Genomic DNA, 17,519 nt, shown 5'->3' with positions numbered 1-17,519 from the left:
CTTCGGCTCAGGACATGGTCCTGGGGTCCATGGATGGAGCCCTACGTCCAGCTTCCTGCTCAGTGGGGAGTCTGCTTTTCCCTCTCCCTTTGCCCCTCTCCCCTGCTCGTGATCTCTCTCTCTCTCTCTCAAGTAAATAAATAAAACCTTAAAAAACAAACAAAAAAAGAGTTGCATGCTCTACTGACTGAGCCAGCCAGGTGCCCCTGGGGAAATTTCTGCTCAGAGAAATTACCATTCACCAAAAAAAGGGCCAAGGAGGGGATGAATCCTCTTTATTCAGATCCTCTCAGATCATCCCCGGTGGCTCAGGGGTCAGGACACTTTTCCCGGGAACCCCCACTTCCTGGGAAATGGGGGCCTTTGTCCTGGGTTCAGGGCAGCCTGTAGGGGTCTCCAGAAATCAGGAGGGACCCAACCCTGGGTCCTTGTCCCTGAATATATTCAGGGCTTAGAGCCGGTTTTCTGGCTCAGGCTGCAGCTCCTGACCCCACCTAGAGTCTGGGGTCTCAGGAGGGCCCTGGAAGGAGCAGTTCCCAGGGGAAACTAAGAAGCCATTTCTGCTTTGTGGTTGATCTGGCAGTAAATGTTTGTGTCGGGGTGTCGTAATTCCTGTAAAAGAAGAAGAGGCCTCTGAGCCCCTGTCACCTTCTTAGAACATATCTGGGTGACTTTCAGGTTCTAGGCCCACCTGGGCTGCTCTCTGGGAGCCTCGCTGTGTGGCAGGTGTCTGCCCGGGGCCCCTCCTTCCTCCCACAATGCCCTGTCCCCCTTGCTGTCTTGCTTCCTGAACCTGAAAACACAGCCAGGGGCAGGATGGGCGCAGATCTTCGGCCCCCTTGGGCTTTGGGGACCAGAGCAGTCATTGCCCACACTCACCTGGTAGATGGGAGCGGCTGTGGTGGGGCTGGGCAGGGAGTCCTAAACAGGAGAGAATGGGTGTTGGTAGCCAGAGAGGGAGGGTCATTTCTCTACGGGAGGGACCGGTTCTGCCTCTTGAGATGCCTTCTCCAAGCCTGCTGACCCATACTCCAGTCCCTGACCACTGCCCACTGCACCCCCTGCCCCATTCCTGTTAGCCCAGGACCCCTGGCTGGTGCTCCCAGTGCCCACCCTGCCCCTGGCTGGACTCCAGGGTTCTCCTTTGGCCAGCTCAGGGGAGCAGGGACAACTCAGGACATGCTGGGGGGTGGTCCTGCCCCTGAAGAGGGTCCACTCCTGGCCAGAACAGGGCTTGCCTTGTCCTGGCTACTCTGGGGGAAGCAAGGTCTGCTCTGTGGTGCTGAACTGGCTCGTTGCCCACCTTGAGTCTGCACAGCCCAGACCCCAGTGGAAAGAGTGGTGGAGGGGGCGGGCTTACCGGGGATGCGGAGTGGCTGGCTGGACCATGGCCTGGGGACAGAGACAGGAGTTAGCACCAGGGTTGTGAAGAAGCTTGGGGCCACCCTCCAGGACGGGACAGGTCCTCAGCTCTCAGAGAACAGGGAAGCAGGAGCACCTCCCAGGGAAAACCCACTGGCATTTTAGGGCCCAGTGACGGTAAGGTGCTGACCTATGATCTAGATTCTACAAGTCAGGAACTATGGCCAGCTGAGGTCCCCTGAGCTGAAGCCACAGAGAAAGGCTCAGAGGCCCTGGGGAGTGACTGGCAGGAGTGGACAATGTGGGCAGGACTACGGGGCTCCAGGTCCCACCCGTGCTGAAGATATACTCACGGGGGGTGGATGCTGGGCGACAGAGCTCTCTGAGATCACACCAGCCACTGGCCCTAGGAAAGATCAGGCTTACATGTGAGGGGTGCAGGGAGACGTCACAGCTTTGGTGTGAGAGCAGGGGAAAAGCAGGATCCTCATTCCAGGCAGGGGTTAGAGACCCCCTCTCTCCACCAGTGCTGTTCAGCAGAGGACAGGCCCAGGAGAGGCGATTAGGAAAGGTCTTTGGAGCACTTCTGTCCTGGGCTCACAGGGGAAGACCCACAGGCTGATGGGCTTCTAGGAGAAAGTGTCCTGAAAAGGGATCAAGGACCCAGGAAAGGAATCAAACATGAGGGTTTGTCTGAGTGGAAGGGTCAAGCCTGCAGCTATGCGTGCAGGATAGCTGGGGAGCCCCGGGTATGCTGGATCCCTGAATGTGGTGCCCCTGCTGTGGCCAGACCCTCGTCCCCTCAGGCCAGGAGATGCTGAAATGTGACAGCAGCCCGTCCTCTATCTCCATCTGCCTGCACAAGAGGCATAAAGGACATCCCAGGACGTCACCCTGACCGAACCCAGGTTTTCTGCTCTCACACAACAGGGACTGTGGTTCACGCATCTGCCATTTGGAGGATGATCCCACCTGGCCTGTCAGGATCTTCCACTCTCCTTTCCGTGACCCTGACCAGGACCAGCCTCAGTTCCTGAGGCTGCAACTCCCCCTCACAGGGCGTGTGGACTTAAATAAACCATGGGAGGTGCTGTTTACTGAGTACTTAGTCCTCTGAGCACAGCTGTAGGTTTGCCACATGAATGCAGACAACCCTGAGGGGCTGTTCCCTAGTTGTCCCTAATTTAAAACCGAGGAAGCTTGGAAAGAAGCACCCTGGTCAGCAGCTGGTGAGGAAGGAGCCAGATGGAATAAGAGGGAAAATCCAGGGGGCAGTTGGGAGGCCTGGAAGAGCCAGCCCAGAATCCTAGGTCAGGATGGGGTCCCCTGTTGGCCAGGGGTCAGCTGGGGGACAGGATCAGCTTCTGGGAAATGCCATCGTACCTTCCAGTCCTTGGGTGGAACAGGAGACAACCCAGGGCGGCCGCCAGTGCCAGTCCGACCAGTACCCCGACTGCAATGCCAATGATGAACCCCACGGGGAGGACTGTGGTGCTTCTTTCATCTGAAATAAGAACAAAAAGGGAGGGGAATGAGTCTCAAGTCAAATCTGGGGAAGCCAGGAGGGGCCGTGGGGGAAGGGCCTGGTTAGGGAGGAAGGAAAGGCCAGTGAGGTCTGGGTGGTGTGTGTTTTCTCACCACAATGTCCCCACCCCCTTGACCGCTGCATCATTTCTGTTCTTCATGGTGAAACCCTGGACTTGCTTCATTCTTCACATTGTCCCCTAACCCCGGGGCCAGTGCCAGGGTTCTGTTCATTTTCCTCTCACATTATGCCTCTTCCCCTGGGTCTTCCTTTCCATTTCTATCAATGTTCTTAGAGGGAGGCCCTTACCTGTTCACTCAACACTAATTAAAGAGAATAGCATTAGCTGACTGCTTTTGAGGTTGGCCCTGTGCCAGGCACATGGGAAATACTTTATGTTTATCTCATCTGCTGCTTCCCTGTCAATGAGGGGCCCAGGTGTCATCCCCACTGTGCAAAATGAGCATCTGAGTGTGTAAAGGGCTTCAGTAAATCAGTGCAGGTCACCGGGCTGGAACGTAATCAGACAACACTTAATCCCAAATCCCCGAGACATAGCTAGTAACAAAAACATTAGTATCAAAAGGACAATAGCTGCTAAATTTGATTGAGCCTGAATCTGTGTATGATGCCGTCTCAGGATTTCATCTCATGAACTCATATTAACAACCCTCATAACAGCCCTAAGATCCAGCTGTTCTTTCCAGTTTTACAGATGAGGAGACTGAGGCTCAGGAGGTAGAGCATCTTGCCCGAGTTCCAATAGCTGGTACATATCAGAACCAAGATGCTAACAAGATTAGTCTAATTCCAGGGATTTTATCCACATTGCCCTAGAGGCTCTGAAGGTGAAGGTGGCTCCTACCTCCTCCAGGCCTGATTCCATTTCACACCCCCTGCCAGTAAAATATACAGGGAAGAGAGAGAGGTCGAGGGTCACTCACAGTTCACATCCAGCCTGATGGGGTCACTTTTGCCAGAACTAACTGGGTTGGAGACCTCACACTGAAAATTCCCAGCATTCTCTCTCCTGACAGGGCATATGGTGAGGGTGCTGTTGTCCTGGGACAGCTTCATTCTCTCTGTGAGCTTTAGACTCTGGCCATTGAAGAACCAGTGGATGGAGACCTCAGTGTTATTTGTGGAGCGGGTCAGGACCACAGAGTCCTTATTTCCTGTGACTGTGGTGTTGTTGGCATGGAGAGAGGGTCGGGCCACTGGCTCTGTGAGGAAACAGGTGATGGAATGAGAATGGGCCTGGGGCCTTGGGTCACACTCCTTCCTCTGAGATGCCAGCCACTCCGAGGGCCCCAGCGAGCTCTGTAAAGGTGCCCCAGAGGATGGCCCTGCTGCCTGCAGAAGGATGAGTGTCTTTGTTCAGGTGACGATCTGTAAGGAGAGGGCTGTACCTCCCCCTCTGACCCTCAAGCTCCTTTCTGGCCCTCAGTCCTGTGTCTGCTCTGCCCGGACATCTCTGTAGCATTAGCACTAGGAACCTCTTCCAAGGCCACATGTCCAGCATCCTCATCATCAGGTGGAATTTTTTATTCCCATGGACTTCTGTGTGACTGTTTTCTTGAACTTTTGTGACTTTAAAAGATCACGCCTCATTCCTTATATACCTTTCCATGTATATTGGGGGAGGAGGACCTGCAGCCCTTCTATCTCTGTGTCCAAAGCAGCTTCATGTAAAGTAGGGAAGGCATTTACATAGTTACAATTTACTAGGGAATAAAAGCCACATGCACCGTCTTCACAACCTTAGGAATCAAAGAGTTTTTAATGTACAGGACTTCTCACTCTGAAGAAGACTTTTACTTCCAGATCTGTGGATTGACTCTCCTGGTGAAAACCTTCTGTCGAGTGGTGGTTACTGTGTACAGAATATTGGCACCCTTACAAATAGAAGGAAACCACTGAACATAATAAAGGCCTTACATGCAACAGCCACAGCTAGCGTCACACTCCATGGTGAAACACTGAAAGTAGAAGATAAACATGCCACTCTCAGCACCGGTGTTCAACACAGTACAGAAGTCCAGGCAAAAATAATTAGGAGGAAAAAAAACAGAGAATGCAATCAAATTGGAAAGGAGTAAGTACAATTATGTCTCTTTGCAGATGACATGAAATTTTATGTACAAAACCCTAATGATCCCCCCCACACACACACACAAACTGTTGAGCTAATTAAGAATTCAACAAAGTTGTAGGATACAAAAATCAACATACAAAAATCACTGTGTTTAAGAAAACAATTCCACTTACAATAACATTAAAAAGAATAAAATACTTAGGAAAAAAGAGAACAAAATCTTAGGAACTAATTAATGAGTCAACAGACTGTACATGGAAATCTATAAAACATTGCTGAAAGAAATTACAGAGGACACAAATAAATGGAAAGACATCCCATGTTCATGGTGATGAAACTTCATATTGGTAAAATGACAAGGCTACCCAGACAGATCCACAGATTCAATGTAATCCCTATCAATTTTTTTTAAGATTTTATTTTAAAGTAATCTCTACATCCAACATGGGGCACAAACCTACAACCCTGAGGTCAAGAGTCGCATGTTCCACCAACTGAGCCAGCCCGATGCCTCCCTGGAATCTCAGGCGCCTCAAATACTAATTTTGAAAAAGAACAAAGTTGGAGGACTCCTACTTCCTGACTGCAAAGCTACATTAACCAATAATAATGGGGATCTGGTATAAAGACAGACATAGAGACCAATGAAATAGGATAGGCACCCCGGAAACAAACACTGGCATATGTGGTTGAATGATTTTCAAGAAGGTTGTCATGACCATTCAATGGAGAAAAAAGTCTATTCAACAAATGGTGTTGGGAACACTGGATGTCCATGCAAACGAATGAAGTTGGACCTGACCTTCCACCATGTACACCTTTGTACATCGTGTACAAATGTTAATGCAAAATAGACCAAACATCTAAACATAAGAGTCAAAACTATAAAAGCCTTAGAAGAAAACGTAATGCAAACACTTATTGAAACTGGATTTCCCAATGATTTCTTAGATATGACACCCAAAGCAGAGACAACAAAAGAAAAAACAGATGAATTGGATTGCATCAAAATAGAAAACTTCTGTGCATCAAAAGACACAATCCGGAGAGTGGTAGCACTAGGTCTGGAATGAACAGGACATAGGGATGAAATGGACAGCACAGGAAATATAGTCAATGGTATTTTAATGGGGCTGCATGGGGTCAGATGGGACCTCCATTGTGTTGAGTAGAGCATAACATATACAGTTGTCCAATCACTATGTTGTACACCTGAAACTAATGTCACGTTGTGTGTCAACTAAAGTTCACTAAAAAAAAAAAAAAAAGTGAGGGCGGGTTGGATTGGAAGGAAACATTTGCAAATCCTATCCGGTAAGAGATTAATATCCAGAATATATAATGCACTTCTGCAATTCAACAACAAAAAGCAACTTGAACCTGAGGACCCTTTATTCTTCCCTATTTGCAAAGCATGGGGCTTTCTGGAGCTGAGAACCCCCCTCCCCACATTCCAGACTGGACCCAAGGTCTGCCATGAGAAATCAGGGAGGAAGCCTCTGCAGACATGTAATGGGAGAGTTCAGGGACAGATTTGGGAGCAAATGGGAAATGACCACTTCTAGGCTCTTTGCTGAAAGCCAGACAGACCTTCACCACAGCCGTCGGTGCAGATGCTCCAGGGATCCACTTACCAGAGACTGTGATAGTCTTGACTGTGGTCTTACTGAGGCGAGTGCCAGAGTTATAGGCGAGGCAGGTATACGATCCACCATCATTTGCAGTCATGTTGGGGATAAAGAGCTCCTGTGTGAATGGCTGGGGCCTCCCATTGATAAACCAAGAATACTGTGCGGGCGGGTTAGAGGCTGCGTGGCAGGAGAGACTGAGGTTGGCCCCTGGATGGTAATAGGAGTCTGGTGGGGAAATGGTGGGGGCGTCCGGGCCATCTGGAGCAAACAGAATAAAGGCACAGGTGATGCAATCCGAGGGAAACCGAAGCTCCTGGTCTGTATTAGGGCCACAGTGTCCCTCTGAGCTGGGTCCCAACCTCATTTTAAAAAGTTCCAGTAGAGGCACCCTGTGTTCACTGAGCCTGGGTCTGAGACATTCACCTGTTTCCCCTCTCAGGGAGAAGCAGCCTGTCCCCTCCCAGTCTTGGCTTAGGCTGGGCCTGCCCAGGTTTGCCTGGGACAAGAAGCCATGGCCAGCCTGGGGGTCCAGCTGAGAGTCATGGACTCGGACCCCAGAAGGATGGATGTGGCCTGGCCCCCGGCATGTGGATTTGGGCTGGCAGCCCGGGCCAGGTAGGAAAGGAAGTTACTCACAGAGAACATTCAGGGTGAATGGGTCACTACGACCGGCACTCACTGGGTTCCGAGTTTCACACTCATAGGGTCCTGTGTCATTCCTTGTGACACCGTGTATAGTGAGAGTCCTGTTGTCCAGGGACAGCTGCAGCCTGGTGCTGGCCGGGAGGCTCTCATTGTTTACTGACCACAGGTAGCTTGTGCTCTGAGTCTGAGGCTCACACGTTATTACAACAGAATCCACATTCTCCACGGGGTCGGAGTTGTTGCTTGCGATGTTGGGTTTGGGTAACTCCACTGTGCAGACAACAGAAAGAACATTGCCCTGAGTGGTACCTGTGATTCCTCCACAGGCATCTCGAATCAGAGTTGGCATCTCTCACCTCTCAGCCAACCTGAGTCCTTCAAAGAATAAGGCAGGTGTGTGTAGCTCAAGACAAATGCAAGAGGACCTGAGTGCTCAGAGAACACAGGCCACCTGCTCTCTGTCTGAGAGCAAGCGCAAGTCTTCTCAGGTCAAAGAAGCATCAGGGTTTGGTTGTGGAAGACACAGGACAAAGTCAGAGACCACCCTGGGCCTCTCCTGGTTCTTCCCTGACCAACTGACTGTCTGACCAACCTCAGAGGCCACACCTGGAAAGTGCAGGTGCTGAGGTCCTTTCTACTGCACACACCTAACACCAGTCAACCTGCGGTGTTCTCCTTGAGGCCTTGTTTCCAGGGTTGTCCTGGAGATGGGCAATGATGGGCCTTCCCAGAGCTCATAAGCCTGGAGAACACTGGACAGCATGGCCTGGAAGGGGGTATTTGAGCAGAAGTAATACCAGGGGACACCAGGGGCAAGCTTGGAGGTCAGTCCAGCACTCAGGCTGCAGGGCCACGAAGTAGGACAGTTCCGCCCAGGTGTTTCATGGTGACTGACCTGAGATAGTGGTGGCGCAGAGTCAAGACTAGAAATGATCCAGAAAAGAGTGAGGGGGACAGGCAGGGCCTGGCTGGCTTTGGCAGAGAACTATGTGCTCTGCCCTCAGTCTTTAAAGTCTCTTTTCCCACTGCAGAGGCCAATGAGAACCATGCTGGTCTTTCCTGAAATACAAGTGGGTGTTTTCAAATGCAGAAGGGGTGACTGGTGGGAGGTGGAGGGGTGGGGGGAGGGTGCCTGGCCTTCATGGACCATTTGTAAACACAGTTATGAGATAGAAATTTGAGAAAATAAATGGTTTCCATATGAAACTCAGTGTTAATACCCGAAAAATCTAAGACCCGTTTCTGGAGGAATATCTCCGTAGAGAGCACTATATGTTGTAGACCAAGTTCTGCAGTCCAACCAGGATCACATGATGAATGAAGGAAGACGTTATAGTGGGTTTGAAATCAGTGACTCCCTGGGTAGAGAAAGACAAGTGAATCCTGTTAAGAAACAGAATTGATGAGGGAAAGTCTGAGGTGCCTCTGTTATATAAAAGGAGGAATGATACCAAATTAGTAGAAATGATATGCGTTATGTTAGTAAATTTAGGAAAGCAAGTCCCTGCCACCAATTTCTACAGTCAGAATGGAAAGAAACCCAATGCTTGTATGTGGCTTTCTTTTGACCTCAGGAAACACAAGTTTGATCCAATTTACCCAAATTGGGCAGCATCTAAGTGAAAGGACAGGGACTGATGGATCTCACTGTGTGAGAGGATTCCACCCTATGGTGAAGGTGTCCTCAGAAGCACCCATATGTGTGTGAAATTGGCAGTGAACCAGTCAGAAGGCACAGGGTCTGGCCAGCCCCACCGTGGGAGGGTCTGGGGAACCACTGGGAAGAACGAGAGCCTCACCAGGACGAGGACGTGAGTCAGGAGTAAAAGGCATGAGATGAGCCCATGAGCTTTTGGGAACCGCAGACCTGCCCCTTCTGCCTTTGACTCCCTGCTGGAGTCATGTAGAGAGTAGATCAAGAGGTCACATGTCCTTGTCATGTGGTGTGTTCCACCTGATGGCGTCACGGAGGGAAAGAGCCCTGGATGAGGGCACCGTGAAAGCTTGCTCTCCTGGTGACCTGGGGAAACTGGCTCCTGATGGAGCCCGACAGAGGATGGTGCCCGGATTTCTGTGTCCTTTACTGTTGCCTGGCAGGGTGGGCCGGGCCACAGGTGTTAGCAGAAGAATCCAGGCAAGGCTTAAGGGTAAAGGAGGCTGTGCAGAGCAGGGGTAGTCCCAGCTGGAAAGGAGGAGGAGGAGGAAGATGAGGGACATGGACGGAGAAGAGAGCCAGAAATGTCCCAGGCTGTGAGCAGTGAGGGTTACAAGTGACTTCAAAGACTCCGGGCACTAAGAGCCCTCAGTTGACCCAGAGGCAGGATCCTCCCATGGCTGAGCAACACCACAGTCCTCATGAGACTCTCTGGCAGTGGCCTGAGGGGCTGGTGGTCAGAGGGATAGAACATGGGTCTCAGCCCCTGGAGGGACAGGGAACAGGTGTGGCTAGAACCTCCTAGAGTTCTGCATCCAGGGACCAGACTCTGAAGAGATTGGGAATCATTCATTCATTCCTTCCCTCCTTCATGAAAGAGCAATTGAGTTGTTGGGCCCTGTGCCGGTTAGAGGTATGCAGTCGGGAGGAGAGGGCAGAGTCCTTTCCCTTACACTCCAGTGGGATGCCATCAGCACATCAGGAAACAATAAGTGATTCCAAGTCCGACGCAGGAGCTGTGGATTGGCCACCTGAGGGGAGGCCTGGGCATTCCCCAGCTGACTCTGGTCGTTGATGAATTTAGTTCTTGAGTAACAACATTAATTCTGCATTTGCTCTCACTTCCCAGACCAGAACATCTACCTTGAGCTGTGGATCCCTAAGAAGAAAGGTCTGATCCCACAGCTGGTCTCAGGGTCCATAGATGCCTGATAAGGCCCCCTGGGTGGAGAGACAGGCCTGTACCTGCAGACAGACCTTGTAGGATTGTGATCTGCCTGTGTGACTCTGATTCAATGTCTGCATCGCCCTGTGCCTCTGTTTCCCCTCAATAAAATCAAGTAAATGGTCTCAGGCTTGCTGTGTTGTCTGTAATTAACCTTAAATCTTTCACAATTACTTGACCTAAGGCTTGGTATAGAGGAGCTGCCCAGATAAACTGTCACTTGCCTCCATGAGAGACGGCTCCCTGGGCCCGATCCTGGTGCGGGACTTGCTGCCAGGAGCATCTTCTCTCCTCTGTTCCTCCCTGGGGGTGCTGACCTTCCTCCGGGGTCTCCTATCCCCCAGGGCAGTCAGACAGTGGCCCAGGGACCTTGCCTATCTCTGCTTTCCACCCCAAGTACCAGGTGAAGGACCAGGCTCTGCCCCTCCCCAGATGTGGCTCTTGGTGCCGAGCCTGGTGACCAGCTCAGGAACCTCAGGACTCAGGCAGCCAGGAAATCATTGCTCCCTGCCCCCCTGCCAGGAAGCCAAAACCCACATCTGGCATGGACTCCCCAGCGTCACTGGATTCAGGAGCCCTGAGTCAGGGATCTGGGCAGGGGCTTTCTGGGCTGAGCCCTGGAGAGGATCCCAGGGGCCCCTTATGCCTGGCCCTGACTGAGCCCCGCAGGGTCTTTCTCAGAGTCATGGTCACGGGAAGGAGCCCAAGGAGTTGGACCTAATCTGTCTCCCTCTGCTGGGTTATTCCCATCAGACTGGTCCTTCTCTTTGCAGCGAATGTACTGGGGCTGGAATCCACGAAGGGAATTCGATCTTAGGAAGTTTGTCTCCACTGTGTGTGTCCCACACTTAATGCTCGAACCCCACATGGGACATAATGCAGAGGGGGATGGAGGTACAATCCAGGCCTGTGAATCCTGTTGTGTGAAGTAGAATTCACCCCACCCAACACCAGAGGTGAGAGAGGAATTACTCACGGAATACGCGCAGCTGTCCTGTTCCTTGATCAACTTGAAAATTTCTCTTTGTGATTATTACGGTGTAGTGTCCTGTGTCGTTCAGGGTGATGTTCTGGAAGAGCAGGGATCCATTGGGGTATATTGTCTCTCTGCCGCTGTGTGCAGGCCCTGGGGTAGTTTCATTTCTGTCTACTGCATATGATACAATTTGACGGCTGGGCTCTACAGTTTCCCCTCGGAACCAGCCATAGCCTATAGGATTTCTGGGCAGATTGTGGACGAGCAGAAGAATATCCTTCCCTTCAGCAACATTGGGTGGCACCGATTCCACAGTGACTTGGGCAGTGGTGGGCGGGTTCCAGAAGGTTAGGAGTGAGACTAGGAGGGAAGAGAGGAGATGGATCAGTTTGGACCTATGTGTTGGGAGGGAAAGCTGGGGTTCTGGAGAGAGAGCAGGTCCTAATCCCCCAGCCTCGGGGTGTGTGTGTGAGTGTGTGTCTCCTGCTGGTCAAGGTCAGCGGCATGACCACACTACTTCAGCGCCTCTGAACTTAATTTCCTCTGTTTAGAACACTCTTCCTCACATGTCTGTCGCTCAGTCCCTCCCTGCCCTTGGATACCTGCTCCCACTCAGGGGGTCCTGGGGAGAGGCCTGCCCTGAGCACCTCCTCTAAAGACCCTCTGTCTTCACATTCTGACCTTTCCCTGCTCTGTTCCCTTCATGGTGCTTGTCAGGACCTGACATCACATTCTAGACGTCTCTGCGTGTCTGTCTTCCTCCCCATAGAACTGAGCTCGGGGAGGGCAGGGACTCCTCTGATCTGTGCTGTACCCCAGGGGTGGGGCAGGCTGTAAATACCGGGGGCTCAATGAATGTGGCCCCAGGGCCCTCCAAGTCTGGCGTTTGTCTATCAAGATCTCAGGCGGTGGGAAAGGGCAGTGTTTAGGGTCCCTGGTTGTTGTTATCAGTTTTCAGAATTCAGTCCTCAGTGATGAGTAACTTGGGAAACAGCCCTTGGCTCCCCACTTCCAGATCATGAGATTTTCCCGTTGCTGAGCCGGCTCCCGCATCCTGCCCTGCTCCCCTGTCCCCCCTCAGAGCCCTGTCCTCCCTGGGAGACCCCAGCCAGCCTCTCTCTCCCATCCTCCCGCCCCCTCGCAGGGGATCATCCCTCTCACCTGCCAGCAGGACCTCCTGCCAGGGGACGCGTCCTCCTCGGGGAGGGGCCGACGGGGGCTCCATGGTGCCTGCTGCCCGGTCCGTCCCTCCCTCTGGGGGAAGAGCTTCTGCTCCAGAAACGCTCAGGAGCCCTGCCGTCCTGTCCTGTCAGTTCTGCCGTCCTTCCTCCCTCTAAGCTGAGCCGCCTCTGGGGGCAGGAGCGCTGGGCGGGGTTACGTGGGCCGGGGGCGGGGTCTCTGCCAGGGCCCCTCCCCTCCTCCCCCTCCCTTCCCCTCCCTCCCGACTCCCTTGTCCCCTTCCTCCCCTTTCATTTCTGTCTACATTTCAGTTCCCCGGGAACAGCTGTGGCCTCTCCGTCTTCAGCTGTGGTTTCCCACCATATGCGAGAGCGCGCACACGCCCTTGTTTGGACAAGCACAAGCCTGTGGCGTTGGGGTCTGGTGACCCCCACAGCTGGGGTCAAGGTGCAGGGTCAGCATCCCCACAGCCCTCTCTCCTCCCCGTGTGGCTTTCCCTTCAGAGCAGGAGCCTGGGGGCTGCCTCAGGAACCCTTGTCACAGGGATGTCACCCCCACTGTGCTCTGGAATCACCTGTGGAACTTTATCAAGACTGTGAATGCCCAGGTGACACCCAGAAATGCTGCTTCAGCAGATGCCCAGCCAGGCTGAGACCCCATGATGTGGGGGTGGGGCCACCTCTCCCTCTCCTGAGCCCACAGAGGGTCTGCAGACCCTGTGAAAATGCAGATTCTGACTCAGCAGGTGTGGTGTGGACCCCAGAGTCTGCCTCTAACAAGCTCCCAGGTGATGCGATCGTCCTGGCCTGGGGAGCACACTCTGAATAGCCAGACTGAGGGGGACCCGGTTCCCTTACAGGATGGCCCTTCTCCCTACTCCTCTGCTGAGTCCTGGCCTTGAGTCTGTGGGCACCACACACAGAGCCCCAGGTCCCCAAATCCAGGGGATTATTTCTGTTGTAACAGAGAAGCCCAGCTGGGCACCAGTCTCCGCAGATGACTCTGGGGGTGAGAAAGGGGCAGGCCGTGTCATGATGCGTGAGGGACCCACGGCCCATCCCTGGGTGTCCCCAGCCTGGCCTCTGCTTCCAGGGACAGAGACCCAGGACCAGGTGTCTCAAGAGCTCAGTTCCCAGGCGCAATGGGGGTTTCCTGCATGTCCTGGGAAGAGAGGAGGTGGTGGGAGGTCAGGTGGCTGGGGCTCCCTGGTCCTCAAAAGGGTAGGTTTTGAGGAGACCCTCTCTCTCCGTGTCTGTTGGCTGGACTGTGGCCCAGAGACTGTCCATGTGCCCCTGAGCGTCCTGGGCAGCCAGTGTTCTCTGCCTGGGGGACTTTCCCGTGGTCACCCTGCCTCCCCCATGGGTGGTATGAGGCAATGAGCGACGGATGCACAGGGACCCTTGTCAGATCAGAGTGCTCCTAGGGCTCTAGAAGGAGCGGGCAGGACAGAACTGGCACGTGGGAGGGATCCAGAAGGGTCTGTTGGAGAAAGGGATGGAAACCAGGCTCCTTCTCCACCTCCTTAGCCAAAGCCAGCTTCAGGGTTTAATTTCCTGTGTTGTCTGCATGTTCCTATGTCGACCCCTGGAGGCGATGCTGGGGGCTGCACCAGGGAAGTGTGAGCTGACCAGGCTCCCAAGGATGTGTGTGGGTCGGGAGCCCTGGGCAGAGGTGAGGGACTGGTCAGCCTGGGTCCTGGTCTGCCTGACTCCATCCCAGGGCAGCGTGAGCCCAGGGAGAGGACAGGCAGTATTCAGAAGATTCCTGATCCTGTGTCAGGAGAATTGTCCACCCAGAGGGATGGTGCTCCCTCACCAGGAGCTCTCTGTCCTCGAGATTTCAAGGAATGACCTTGTAGGGGTCTTTTGAGACTTTGGGGAAAAGGCACCAGCCTGGGAGGCTGAACACCACAAGGCTCTGTCTCCCCATCACAGCACTGGGGAGATTCCTTCCAAGTCATCTGTGTCCCTGTCTCTGCTCTGCTCTAGGTCTCCCCACAGGAACTAGGAGCTGGGGCGGCTCCACCCAGAGAGTCAGCTGAGGGATCCCAGGGCTGCCTCTGTGAAAGGGGAGGAGACCCTCAGTCCCGGGGAAACACAGGCACATCCTGGGTTCTTCTGTCCTGCCTGCTCGGGACATTCCCCTCGGAATTGGGGGGCCCCAGGATTCCTTGGGCTACTGAGAAATTTTCAGGGAGACCTAGCATGTGTCCCCACAGACCAGGGGCACTCAGCATGAGGACTTGCCTCCGGACGTGTTTGGAGGTCAGTGTAGGGCTCTGAACTCCCCTGGTAGTAACTGCACCTGGGGTGGTGATCCAGAATTTGTGGCAGGTCAGATCTCTGAGAGAAGAGGAAGGACACAGGCTGCCCACCCAGGCCCTCTGGGGAGAGAAGTCAGTCACAGACAGAGAGGGGAGGGGCGTGTCTGTGTTCTGGGAATGAATGGGGGTCTGACCTCTAACTGTAGGAGGCCCTGTCGTCCCTCCTGAATCTAGGAGGGGGAAAGCCCTGACAGCCTTACAGGGACAGCCTCGGGCACGTGCTGGCCCCCTCCCATGCTGATGCCCGTGTCCTGGGTCTGCGGGGAAGAGGCTCCGACCCCAGGTGAACGGGAATGACTTCCATTGTGTGGTTTCCCTCCTGCATTTAACGAGTATTTACTGGGCTTCTGTGATGTGTCAGGCCCTGGGCTGGGTCCTGGGAGCTCCACAGAGAACAGGACAGATGTGAGCCCTGGACTCGCGGGGTTTCCCTTGGAACAGGGCTACGGGCAGTCAGGAAATCATGGCACTGAGGAGTCAATTAGAATCGAGAGAAGGGCCAGGAAGGGAAAGTGTCTGGTGGGTCTGGACATGTCAGTGGGTCTTAGCTGATGGGGGGGTCACATGGAGCACTCCTGGGAAAGTGACCTGGGGCTGAGTCCGGAAGTGTGAGTGGACCTTCGGCCCTCCTAGGACAGAGGGTGTGGAGGGACTAGCTGCCCATAGAGGGACCAGTCTCAGCGGGCAGATGCCTGGCTGGCTAGGGGCGCTGACGGGGTCCAGTGTGGGGAGCCTGGAGAGCCAGGAGGACGGTAACTGGGTGAGGCTGGGGAGGGTCAGACCCTGCTGGGCTGTGGGTGCTGAGGAAGGCGCCCAGGTGTAGAGCAGCTCTGCCGCCCTCTGGTGGACTGTGCAGGAAACGATAAAGTCCCTCTATCCAGTTGTGTATTTTTTAAAATTTGTACTTGAAAAAATATTTCATATATGGACGTATAATTTTTAACCACTTTATTGAATTACAGTTGACATATAAGTAATTCAACATATTGAAAGTATACAATTTAATAAGTTTTGCCACGGGCATGCAGAGATGTCATTCCTAGGTGAAAATATATGTCCCTTCCTCTCAAAAATCTCGTGTCCTCTTTATTCTCTTCATTCCCACCCCTCTGACCCTCCTTCCCCATGTTCCCATGAAACCTTATATTTGTTTTGTTGTTATAGATTAGTGTGCATTTTTTAGAATTTTGAGAAGTGGAGTCATACAATATAACTTGGGGCTGGGGTTGACTTCTTTACTCAGCGTCATTTTTCTTAATTAACCCATTGCTCCATGTTATTGCAAGTATCCACAGTTTTTCTTCTTTCTTTCTTTTTTTTAAGATTTTATTTATTTAAGAGACCAAGAGAGATAGCGAAAGAGGGAACACAAGCAGGGGGAGTGGGAAAGGGAGAAGCAGGCTTCCCGCTGAGCGGGGAGCCAGATGCGGGGCTTGATCCCAGGACCCTGGGACAGGGCAGGCGCTTAACAACTGAGCCACCCAGGCGCCCCCAAAGTGTTTTTTTCTTTTTTATCCCTTAGTTGTGTTACATTGGAAGGATGCAGAAAGTTTTTTTTTTAATTCATTCGCTCATTTATGGACATTTATGTTCTTTCCAACTCTGGGCGATTACAAGTACACCTGCCAGGAACTTTTGGGCAGGAGTCTTAGAAGCGGGCATGTGCTTTCATTTCTCTTGGGTAGAGTTCCACTCAGCAGTGCAGTGAAGGGATCACTAAGGAGTCACACATTTAATTTTTTGAAAAACAGGCTACACTGTTTTCCAAAGTAGTTTTAATTGTACTTTCTCACTAGCGATGTACGAGAGTTCCCAGTTGCCCCCCATCCTCAACAACACTTAGTTTGCAAAGTCTTTTTAATATTTCAGCCAGTCTACTGTATGTGAAGTGGCATCTCAGTGTGGTGTTTGTTTTGGTTTTGACTGTGATAACATTTTTCATTTTCTTTCATCTTTTTTTACTTTATTAACACTGCATATGAAATCTGTCCTCTTAATAGTGTTCCATTATATGTATGTGCTACATTTTCCTCAACCATTCGTCTTTCAGTAGACATTTAGGTTGTTTCCATATCTCAGCTACTGTGAAGAGTGTTGCAATGAATACAGGTGTGCTAATATCTCCTCGAGATCTTGATTTCAGTTCTTCTGGAGAAATGCCCGGAAGTGGAATTGCTGGATCTTAGTGTAGTTGTATGTTTAATTGTTTGAGGAACCTCCATACTGTTTTCAGAGTGGCCAGGCCAGTTTGCATTCTCTGCAATGGGGTGCAAGGATTCCAATTTCTCAACACCCTCACCAACACTTGTCTTCTTTTTTTAATTAAAGATTTTTATTTATTTATTTGACAGAGAGATAGAGAGAGGCAGAGAGCACAAGCGGGGGGAATGACAGAGGGAGAAGGAGATGCAGGCTCCCTGGAGCCCAGCATGGAGCTCGATCCCAGGATCCTGGGATCATGACCTGAGCTGAAGGTGGATGTTTAACTGACTAAGCCACCCAGGTGCCTGGGCTTTCTTTTCTTTCTTTTTTCTTTTTTATATGATAGCCATTCCAAAAGGTGTGTGGTAATATCTCACTGCGGTTTTGATTTGCATTTCCCTTTTTTCATATGCCCGTTGGCCATAGAAGAAATATCTACCTAAGTTTTTTTTTTTTTTTAAGATTTTCTTTATTTATTTGACAGAGAGAGACACAGTGAGAGAGGGAACACAAGCAGGGGGAGTGGGAGGGGGAGAAGCAGGCTCCCCACTGAACAGGGTGCTCAAAATCCTCAAGGATTTTAATGGATTCCCATCTCACATTTAGGTCAGGAAAGGTTGCTTTATTCAGGAAGCCAGCATGCTGGGAAGACGGTGGACTCATGTTTCAAAGACCATGTTTCCTGTCCAGAGGGCTTGGGAG

General features: G+C 52.0%; 1 protein-coding gene and 1 long non-coding RNA gene across 8 annotated transcripts; one reads left to right on the top strand and one right to left on the bottom strand.

Moving 5' to 3' along the window:
* Nucleotides 1-247: 247 nt before the first annotated feature.
* LOC118542828 (cell adhesion molecule CEACAM6-like) lies at nt 248-12,447 on the bottom strand. 7 transcript variants are annotated; one of them, XM_078063175.1, is made up of 11 exons: nt 12,275-12,447; nt 11,114-11,473; nt 7,250-7,528; nt 6,617-6,871; nt 3,832-4,110; nt 2,746-2,866; nt 1,716-1,768; nt 1,361-1,392; nt 880-921; nt 692-793; nt 248-612 (listed from the first exon to the last, which is right to left on the bottom strand). In XM_078063175.1, exons 1-11 carry the CDS (start codon nt 12,336-12,338, stop codon nt 547-549), a joined length of 1,653 nt encoding a protein of 550 aa, XP_077919301.1. In that variant the 5' UTR covers nt 12,339-12,447; the 3' UTR covers nt 248-546. The 7 variants fall into 7 exon arrangements, with proteins under 7 accessions (XP_077919301.1, XP_077919302.1, XP_077919303.1 ...); XM_078063176.1 differs by having other exon boundaries at nt 7,250-7,525; XM_078063177.1 differs by lacking the exon at nt 692-793.
* On the top strand, nt 6,689-10,261 carry LOC144380265 (uncharacterized). Its single transcript, XR_013444279.1, has 2 exons — nt 6,689-7,228; nt 10,042-10,261. It is a non-coding gene; the product is annotated as an uncharacterized LOC144380265 (long non-coding RNA).
* Nucleotides 12,448-17,519: the final 5,072 nt, after the last annotated feature.

Source organism: Halichoerus grypus, chromosome 15 (assembly GCF_964656455.1).
Source record: "Halichoerus grypus chromosome 15, mHalGry1.hap1.1, whole genome shotgun sequence".
Classification (NCBI taxonomy): domain Eukaryota; kingdom Metazoa; phylum Chordata; class Mammalia; order Carnivora; family Phocidae; genus Halichoerus; species Halichoerus grypus.
The sequence above is the reverse complement of the archived record's forward strand: the minus strand, read 5'-3'. Positions and strand labels throughout refer to the sequence as shown.

Coding starts and splice junctions, on each gene's coding strand:
- LOC118542828 (XM_078063175.1), bottom strand. CDS start 12,338: ATGGAGCCCCCGTCGGCCCCTCCCCGAGGAGGACGCGTCCCCTGGCAG. Junction 7,529..11,113: donor AGGACAGCTGCGCGTATTCC/GTGAGTAATTCC, acceptor TTGTCTGCACAG/TGGAGTTACCCAAACCCAAC. Junction 1,393..1,715: donor TCGCCCAGCATCCACCCCCC/GTGAGTATATCT, acceptor CTCTGTCCCCAG/GCCATGGTCCAGCCAGCCAC.